This window comes from Helicoverpa zea, chromosome 12 (genome assembly GCF_022581195.2).
Source record: "Helicoverpa zea isolate HzStark_Cry1AcR chromosome 12, ilHelZeax1.1, whole genome shotgun sequence".
NCBI lineage: Eukaryota > Metazoa > Arthropoda > Insecta > Lepidoptera > Noctuidae > Helicoverpa > Helicoverpa zea.
In genome coordinates this window covers 7,588,677-7,598,854 of record NC_061463.1, presented here as the reverse complement: position 1 = coordinate 7,598,854, position 10,178 = coordinate 7,588,677, and the positions used below count along the sequence as shown (strand labels likewise).

The window sequence follows — 10,178 nt, the reverse complement described above, 5'->3', positions numbered from 1 at the left end:
GTTACATCACATGACCGTGACGCAAAATTATCTTTAAATCCATATTTAACATTGACATATATTCTAGCGATAGACAAGAACATCCATACAAATAATTAACCCGCTATGTCGTCTGTTGACATTTCGTTGACGTATTGTGACATGTAGTCATCCTCATTGATGTTAATTGCAGAAGTGTCGCTCGTATTTTGCCTACATTTTTTAACCGACTTCAAAAAAGGAGGTTCTCAATTCGACCGTATTTTTTTTTTTTTTTTTTTTTTTTTGTATGTTTGTTACGCGATTACTCCGCCAGTTATTAATCGATTTTGATGATTCTTTTTTTGTTTGATAGGATATACTCCCGAGGTGGTCCCATAGACATCAGGTCAGGATCTGATGATGGGAACCCTGAGAAATCGAGGGCAACTTTCGAAAGTTGTAGGCATAATAGGGTAAAAACTTGACAGTCAGGTGTATGCCTGATAGCACTATTCAACAGTGAAGGTTTGGAGCTGACCTGATGATGGAGACCAGAGGAGGTCGAGGGAACTCGACAACTGAATATGTAAACTACCTCGTGTTTGGGCTTAAATTATTTGTATTGACAAGACCTTTGCAACAGTGAAGGTTTGGAGCTGACCTGATGATGGAGACCAGAGAAAGTAAGTCGAGGGAACTCGACAACTGAATATGTAAAATACCTCGTATTTGGACTTATATTCTTTGTATTGATGAGAACTTCTCACTTGTATGGATAGTGACAACTATTCGTATCACTGAAAAGCTTTAAATAAAAAACTTTTTTACAAAAAAATTAAACCGACTTCCCAAAACACTAAAAAGCAAAAAAAAACTATTTTTAGGTGCATCGGCCTAGAAGTCGGTGGCAAAATTAACTTAGTAACATCCATTAGACACCGACTTCTAGGCCGATGCACCTAAAAATAGTTTTTTTTTGCTTTTTAGTGTTTTGGGAAGTCGGTTTAATTTTTTTGTCATTACTCAAAAAGTTTATATCTAAGTGAATTCAAAATCATGTAATATATCAAAAAGTTTATTTATATCTAATTGAATGCAAAATCATGTAATATATTAAAACCAGGAACTTATTTTTAGGGTTTTTAATATTAATTACGATGTTTTTTTTCTTAAGAGGGCTATCACAAATTTTCGCGAATTTAATTATTTTTTCTTGAAAGTAAGAACATACCATGACAAAGTGAACTCTGTTTTCATTGATATTTTACCATAGACATAATATTAGTAAACAGGACTGCGCATATAAACCCAAAAAACGAGCCGAGTGAAACAGTTAGTACGGAGGCTGTCTGTCCCTTTCTAATAGAGTGACTATGAGATTAAACTATGTGAGACAAATCCGAATTTGCTAAGATTATTAAACGCAGATTTGTATTGAAGTTTTAACTTACGCAGTTTGTGACCTTAAGATACTTATAAAGGCTTTTAATAATTAGCGGGAATAAGCAGTATAAAAGCAGGAAGATTCGAAGTGAAGACTGTTTTTTTTGTATTTCTACTTCATATATAGACTTGTAGCATCTAAGCGAGATGCTCATAAGCGTACTACGCAGGCCTGAATAGGACTGTATTTAATAAAAACGCTTCAGCAAGATTGTAAAAATATTGTAATGTGTCAGACTATTTTGACGGAGAAAAATTAATAAAATATAAAATAAAACACACACACAAAAAGTTCCGACTATAAAGGTTTTAGTCCGCCACAGACTGCTGAGCCATTTATGTCGCCTTTCTTCATTTTTTGGGAAGCTATAACAATAGTACAACAGTTTTAAAATCCATCACCCATATTTTCACTCATTACAAGAATTCATGGGCACCCTAGTTGTTTGGTTTACGAAAATGTTATTATTAGCTAACCTGTGAAACGATATATTGCAACCACCATAGGATTCACTTTTACAAGTATAAACACAACACTTTTTCACCATTAAAATAGTTTAAATTGATTTAATACAAAAAATATAAACAAAATTTTAAATGCTGATTACGCGCCAAGAATGTTCGGGGTTACCGCTAGAAAAAAAAAAAATATGTTGTTTATGTTTTAAGAATAATAATTTATATAAATAATTTATTCGTATAATAAATTAATGCGATTTTTATTAATTTGTTGACTTACAATAGTTAAAATAAGATAAAAATATATGTGATTCAATTATTTTTTTTGGGAAGACAAAACTGTTGACCACAACATTTTTTTATGCTGGCAAGGTGTTAGAAAGAGACAAACGGCCTCCGTTCTAACTATCCCTCTCGGCTCGGATTTGCCTCTGTGTATTATGCAACAAATTTAGTACCTTATAGCGTTGGAATAGAGTTCATTTTCGTAAATATGTATTTTGAGCGTGCGCAATCTTGTTTATTATATTACATCTATGTATTTTACCTACTGCTAGTTTTATGGCACATCTGTTTCTGCACGATTTTCTTAATCCATAATTCAAGATGGCGGGCGGGAACAAATTAATGCATATTTGTAAAATTGAATTGTAAATGAAAAGTATGATATACAAGCGTTGTAATAGCATGAACAGCGTGTAATTTTACTAACTTGACTCTCGAATAGTTTATATGTGTAAGTTTATACCTTGATATGTATTTTCTATTTTATAATTGTAGTTTCATAGACATCCATCTGACGCAGGTGTCAAAATCGCTCTGATTTGCCATTTTGGGCACTGCATAGTCTGCAGTGCAGTTCAGTGTGGTAAGCTTTTTGTTCGGAACGTTCTATCTAGTACGTAGTACATATATATCGATGATATTTAAAGTCACACCTTAACACAAAATTCTTAAACCTAAATGGAATTTTCCAATACTACTTTGACGTAACTCGAAAAAGTTTTTAAGGCTAATATTTCCTCCACAAGATAATTAAATGTCAGATTGAATTACTTAAGAGAGCAAATGACATCAAATAGGTCCTTGTCATGATTAAATAATGCCTCGAGATGCACAAAGCGCATTGTCTATGTCAATATTATGGTATAGTATGGTTAAACGTACTTACAATATTTCGTAGTGTATAGACATCGGCAAGGATATTGAGCTCTGACCTTCACCTGCGCAGAAGTGATTTATTGGTTTATTGCCTTAAGTGTACAGTGCGCAAAGCGATCCCCATTCTTCCGCCGAGAGCTCATTATCCTCGCCGATAACTATAAATGTGAAATAATGTTGATCAAATGACTAAAACAAACAGGATGTTTTACTTGCTTGGCTTTAAGTTTGCTTATTTACTATTAGCTCAAATGCGGTAGTAGCAAATTAATAGAATACTTTAATGCCCATTTTCACCAACAAATACCTAAATTTAGGGATCCCCTAAGAGCATTTACGGAACACTTAATAAGAATTTCGTTTTCACCAAAGTTTAGGTGTCCCTTATACATAGTTATTTATGTCAAAATTGGGAGAACCCTTATTCTAAGTGGCACTTAGATTAAGAGATTGTTGGTCAAAACGGGCATAAATCACTTATTACACAGTTGTTAATGTACTTTAACAGCAACATATTTTTCTCTTTCTTGACTGTCGGTACATTTTTATTTAATGCGTTTGGTTTGGGGCCAGGCCTAGCTCGTCAAGACATTTGACTTGTACGATAGGGTAACTTTACAAAGGGTGCAGGTATAGATCACGCTTATATTGTACGAAGAATTTGTCTTGCCATCCGGTTCCGGTACAGTTGGACTTTGTACATGATAGTTAAGCTTAAACATAATATTTTATCTTAAGGAAACTACTTCAATAAGTCTGCCTGATTCCAGTGCAGACTATAGGTTTCCTTATCAGGGACTTTTAGCAATATTGCTAATTCTCTATCAATAACAAAATTATACACACTTAACTGTTTATCTTAACAACCTTGACTTAATACTTATGTTCAAACAGTCAAGGTCACTGGATCTGCGTATTTGTAATACCTACCTGACTGGATGGTAATCATGTGATTACACGCAGCCATATTACGTCACTCTGTATAAATTATATTCATATACCGATATAAAAAAATTGCCTAATAAAGCAAGAATTTGGCATATGCTTATGACACTTAAAACTATAGACCAGTTCCTTTTTGTGACAATAAGGCGTCTTGTATACGGCACGTTTTTTTATAATTACCCATACAAAATTCATCGCCGTGGTGTACCTAATTGCTAGATTTTCACGGCAAAAACGTGCCGTGGTGAAGAGCTCTAATTGAGTACTTAATATAAAATCACAACATATTGTTTAATTGGCATAATTGAGTCCAAAGCCACCAAAGATTAAGTTTTTAGAAACCTTGATTTATTTAAATCCATGCAAGATTGAGATACGACCTTGTTCATATCGCAACATTGCAACAAAACTGGTTTTGGTTTGTTTGATGTAAATTTCAGGAAACAATTCAATGCCTAGCCATCCGTACTCTCATTATTGTTAACACCAAACGGACTAGTTTTTCGTAAATAATGAACATGAGAGCAGCCGTCATAATTGTCTGCAATAATTTTGCTTCTAAACCACGGAATGCCACCGATGGCTTCGATTTGACGTCCCTAAACAAGGGCTTTAAACTAGTACCAGCACGAAGCCTTGATTGTACCAACTGGAGTGGATAGGTTAGAGTGGTTGCTACAGCTTTTGCAACAGCTCCTATTAGAAATGCAGAAAATGTATCAAATAGACCTTTAGATATTAATTGTCTTTTTAACGCCTCGTAAACCATGAACTGAATTGCTGGGTTCGAAACTAATAACAGGGATGGCACTGTACCAGACCACAAACCGCGTGCGCCTTCCTTTTTAAATAGATCTATAAGCCCTTCTGTCAAGCTATTGTAGGTTGACTTTTCCAGCTTCATTCTAGTGTTAACAACCCACAATGGTGAAGTGAGAAGTACATTAATGCTTCCAGCAATTATTCCAAACATCAAGTCTTTTAAAGCAGATGTATCTTTCGACGACATTCGACGTAAACCATGGAATGTATAAAAATATACAAAATTGGATACAGAGAGTGACTGTAGAACAGGTGCCAAACCACGATACAAGGACTCCAATCCTTCTTCACTTGCTAATTTTAACAGAAGTTCAATAGATGATCCTTGCAGTTTATTGGAATCTTCAACTGAAAATGTAATAAAAATAAAAGTTTGGTTTAATCTTTCTGGTTGGACCAAAAAACAAAAAGTAAAGTTTGTCATTTACTTAAAGCTACTTAGGGTGTTAGCTACCATTGTTCATTTGCAAAGCTAGCTATAGCTTTGATAAATTATAACATGTTTTAAGAAATGACTCAAGACAAATGGAAGTTATTTTGGAGTGCAACATGTTAAAATTATGTCACAATTTGAAGTTTAATAAAAGAAAGTTGTTTTTCCAAGTTTAGATTTTGGAATTTATTATTGTGTGTAATTTTTCAAAACTAGCACCCAAACATTCCTAAGATATCAAATAAGTATCTCCAGGTAAGTGATTACCACCAGGAAATATTTATGGGTGATTTAAAAAAATATAGATATATGGCCTGTCCAAGTTGTGTACTTGAAGAATTTATTATAAATAATTCCTGAATATTCAAATGTATAACGCCATTGAATATTTTACTAGGTACTGCACATAACTAGCTGTTTTCCTGTGGTTTCACCCGTCTCCCATGAGAACTTCTCAAACCTGGATAAACTATAGCCTACATCTATACTAATATTATAAAGCTGAAAAGTTTGTTTGTTTGTTTGAACGCGCTAATCTCAGAAACTACTGGTCCGATTTGAAAAATTCTTTCAGTGTTAGATAGCCCATTTATCGAGGAAGGCTATATGCTACTTTTTATCCGGGTTTGTGCAGAGGTTTCCACGGGATGCGGGTGAAACCGCTGGCAGAAGCTAGTTATTTATATTTTTTAAATCGTGTCAGTCAATTGGGAGCGTTTAGGGTACAAACGAACAATACAATGTTTCCTCCTAACTCCTCATAACTACAGATTTACTGAAAAATTACAGGAACGAATGCAATCAGTGGGTCGTCTTATATTTTATTTTATTTATCTGAAACTGCATTTCCAGAGGCCAAGATTACATTATGTTGGTAACATTATAATACATAACATTTAAATTATGTTAGTCTTTAAGGTATATATCTATGGGCCAATGCAGCCTGAAAATGTAGGTATTTGATTTGTATACTTTAAGTGAGAATAGATCATTGTATGAAAAATATGAGGCTCTTAGTCTTGTGGAGCAAATTTAGTTTAAAGATTCTTAATACTTTACCTTGTATTCTTGATCTCAAAGTATCCAATGGATAAAACACAGCCATTCCAACTACACTGCCCTGAAAATTCAATTAAGGTATTATTGCACAGACATATCATGCATTTATTAAATTTAAATAGACATATAAGAATTACTCATTTATAGATACGCAGATACGTACTGTAGCTCCTGCAATCGCATGCACTAGGGTTTCGTAACTAAACAGTGAAGGCGCCATGGCGAAGGATACTTGAAACACCTTACAATTTTTATAACAATGTAATCATTGAATGAGATTCATCGCACTTTGACCCTGCCGTTGTTTCGTTTCCTTGGAATTATTTTAGCAAAACTTGTAGCAAGACGTCCGGCCCCCTCTGCGACTCGTCTGCCACTGCCCATAGACTACAATAAATTTTGCATAGACTGAAGCGAGGCTGCAATGCAAAGAGTAAAGTAATATATAGGGAAAAGAGAGCCCACTCACGTGTTATTCTTGCAACCCAATTTGACAATGCGCCATCTTTCTCTAAATTGGCCCCGAACTACCTACATAGCTATAGCTATAAAAATATTATAATTATGCATCATATTCATAACATTTTCTATTAGGGTAAGTAGCACCATATAACTATAACATTGGTTATCGTTATAGTTACATGGTGCTACTTACCCTAATAGAAAATGTCATCGTTAATATAGTAAAAGGTCGAAGGAAAACAAATAATTATTATATATTACTTTTTATTTACGCGTGTATGCGGAATGCAAAAAACCGCCATATTGATATTATTATGATCGGTTTTGTTAAGTTACTTGGAATACTGACACCAGGTCTTTTTAGATGAAATTTGATATTTGTGCTTTTTTAAACCGTATTTAATTTATTCGCCTATTATATCTTTTTTTAAAGTGTCTAATATTTTCCTCATACTTTTCTCTAATTAATATTGCATAAATAATTTTATATTAACAAACAAAATCGATTATAGTGTAGTGCCATCTGTTGGTAATTTAAGGTATCTTTTAGATAGTAAATAGTTTCCGGGCCAAATAAAAGGTGGCGACTCTTCGTTTACTTAGCTGTCAAAATGTACGGAGTGTCCTCCCCCTGCTGCAATGTATGAACATGTAGACCAGGGGGGGGACACTCCGTACATTTTGACAGCTAAGTAAACGAAGAGTCGCCACCTTTTATTTGGCCCGGAAACTATTTACTATTTAAAAGATACCTTAAATTACCAACAGATGGAACTACACTATAATCGATTTTGTTTGTTAATATAAAATTATTTATGCAATATTAATTAGAGAAAAGTATGAGGAAAATATTAGACACTTTAAAAAAAGATAAAATAGGCGAATAAATTAAATACGGTTTAAAAAAGCACAAATATCAAATTTCATCTAAAAAGACCTGGTGTTAGTATTCCAAGTAACTTAACAAAACCGATCATAATAGCAGCGTTTTACCTGAAATAAAACGCATATTAAATACTTACCTTATTTGAAGCTTACTAGTTTGAGATAGGCACCTACGTGTTTTCCGCTTTTATCTCCGTCCTTTTCTACCCCATATCTTGCATCTCTCTCGCACATCGACCAGTTTCACTCCCCACCAGGCAGGAGGCGACGAGTGTTGTCGGCGGCCACAGTTCGTCATTGAGTCGAAAACACCAGGCAGAAATTAAAATGTAAGCTTCAAATAAGGTAAGTATTTAATATGCGTTTTATTTCAGGTAAAACGCTGCTATTAAATTCTTGACCGTTATTTGAAGCTTACTAGTTTGAGACGTGTTTGTTATCGCCTGGTGGAAGTGGACGCCAATGTGAGCAAAAGCACAATGAAATTGTGTATGTAAATAGGTACTTAGGTACACGAGTAATCACATGTAAGTATGTGTATTGCGTCCTGGAATACTAATGTAATAAAAGTTAACTGGTACTGGTACTCAGCTACATCCTGTTAGACTGGAAGCCGACCCCAACATAGTTGGGAAAGGGGCTCGGAGGATGAGTAATAAAAATTAAAAGAGAGATGCAAGAACAAAAGCAAAATTGATTTCATTTTCTAATAGTAATTAACAAAAATATTGCGATACTTCTTAATAACAATAGTAACAAAAATATAGACATTAATCAGCTGGATTAATTAAATAATCGAGATAACTTGCTACTTCTATTTAGTGGGTATCTTTCTCTTCTGTAAAAATGGGCAAATGTATTGCCCGATCGCCAATTACCCTTGGCTAATATATCGTCCAAAGGTATATTGTCAACACAGATTTTGACGCTACCGCCGAGTGGAAGCTTCCTGGGGTTGTAGTTATTCCTGCCTCTTTTAACAATGTCTTAATCCACCCGCAATCATCGTTCGGGTGCTTGCCTTTGGTTGGCCTCTAACGGATATAAATAAATTTAAGGAATTAGCCGATGTCCGTCTATCTTCTAACAAGGCTTTAGTCTTTCTGACCCAATACACTGGACTTAGATTTATATTTTCCTGATTATCCATCAAACAACAACCCGACTGCCCATGACTAGAACTGTCGGTCTTAGAGCCAAAGACTGGCCATAAGATTAAATTATCTTTGTTGTTTTTGAAATGTTCTGGGTCTATTGCAAGCAAGGAAAGATCATGGACTCGCCTTTCCGAAACAAGCTAGCAAAAGAAAGAGCAGCAGTGTGCCTGGAAGTTGCAAAAGGATTATTCTTGTCTACGTTTACTGCACTTAAGTAGGTTACCAATTGGTCGATATTCCAGATGGACGGCTTCCCGGGGAACAGGTTTGCTCAGCACTATTGATTTTAAAATGTGTCCGACTAGAACGTGTGAACCTAGCTCTCCAGTGGTTTCTGCATTGCATAGTGTAGCTATAACTGACTTGTGTAATAAAATAGTATTGTATGCTAGTTTATTTACTATGTGTAAGTCCGCAAAAAAAATTGGGTAAGTATAGGTCCAAATAGGGATTCAAGGATTCATAGGATCCAATTTCATACTTTTCGCCCCAATTTAACCATCGACTCCAAGCTGATTGATAAGTCTTGCGTGTGGATTGAAGAAGACTTCAGTCGGAGAGACTCCTTGTCCCTCCCCCCCCTCCCCATTTCCTTGACCTTGGCAGGGGGTATCCCCGTTGCTGTGTCTATCGGTTTCTGCTCGAGGTTCATCAGTGTGTAGGGTACTGCTAATGATCGGGACTTCAAATCTGCTCGCCAAAATACCTGGTGCCACCGAAGGAACTACTATGAGATTAACTCCCGTTCCTGAATTGAGATGACTGAGGACCTACGGTATAAGGTAAGGTGGCGGTAATACCCATGCTAGCGGGTAAGTCCAAACTTGAGAAAAAGGGCATCGTGGAACCCCGCTTTTGGGTCCTTCAGATCTAGGGGCACGTAGTACACAACTATGTATCCCTGGGCTCGCTTCGAGGCAAATAGGTCCACTGCTGATACAAGATGCCCCTCCGGTGGAGGTTTGTGTCGGGAGAGATGGTCTGCATGACTGTTGAATAGGGCTGGTATATGATTCACGACGTGATAGATTTGAAACAGCTCGAGATAACTGAATACTTTGTACGTCAAGTTCGGTAGGCTCCTTGATCGGGTGCCACCTTGATTTCTTAGATATGACACTACAGTCCCATTTTTGCATTGAAAAATGGCTGTTGATCTCCTTAGCAACTCGCCGTGATTATCCAGTTAACACTGCAAGCATCTCTTTCAGATCGCAGTGAAAGCCTTTTTCTCTCTTGTTCCATGAACCCATTACGGGCGTTCCGTTCAGTTGTGCCCCCATCCTACATCGGAGGCGTCCGTGGTTATAAGGTGACAGGGAAGTGGCGTATGAATATCCAAGGTTTGGTGGCAGCTGACCCGCCACCACTTTAGATCTGCTAAGGCATCT

General features: G+C 36.0%; 1 protein-coding gene across 1 annotated transcript; it reads right to left on the bottom strand.

The window, feature by feature from the left end:
- Nucleotides 1-3,230: 3,230 nt before the first annotated feature.
- On the bottom strand, nt 3,231-6,651 carry LOC124634963 (peroxisomal membrane protein PMP34). The gene is made up of 3 exons (XM_047170666.1): nt 6,447-6,651; nt 6,284-6,344; nt 3,231-5,139 (listed from the first exon to the last, which is right to left on the bottom strand). Exons 1-3 carry the CDS (start codon nt 6,501-6,503, stop codon nt 4,418-4,420), a joined length of 840 nt encoding a protein of 279 aa, XP_047026622.1. The 5' UTR covers nt 6,504-6,651; the 3' UTR covers nt 3,231-4,417.
- Between the last annotated feature and the right edge of the window lie 3,527 nt (nt 6,652-10,178).

Coding starts and splice junctions, on each gene's coding strand:
- LOC124634963 (XM_047170666.1), bottom strand. CDS start 6,503: ATGGCGCCTTCACTGTTTAGTTACGAAACCCTAGTGCATGCGATTGCA. Junction 6,345..6,446: donor ATGCGATTGCAGGAGCTACA/GTACGTATCTGC, acceptor TTGAATTTTCAG/GGCAGTGTAGTTGGAATGGC. Junction 5,140..6,283: donor TTTGAGATCAAGAATACAAG/GTAAAGTATTAA, acceptor TTACATTTTCAG/TTGAAGATTCCAATAAACTG.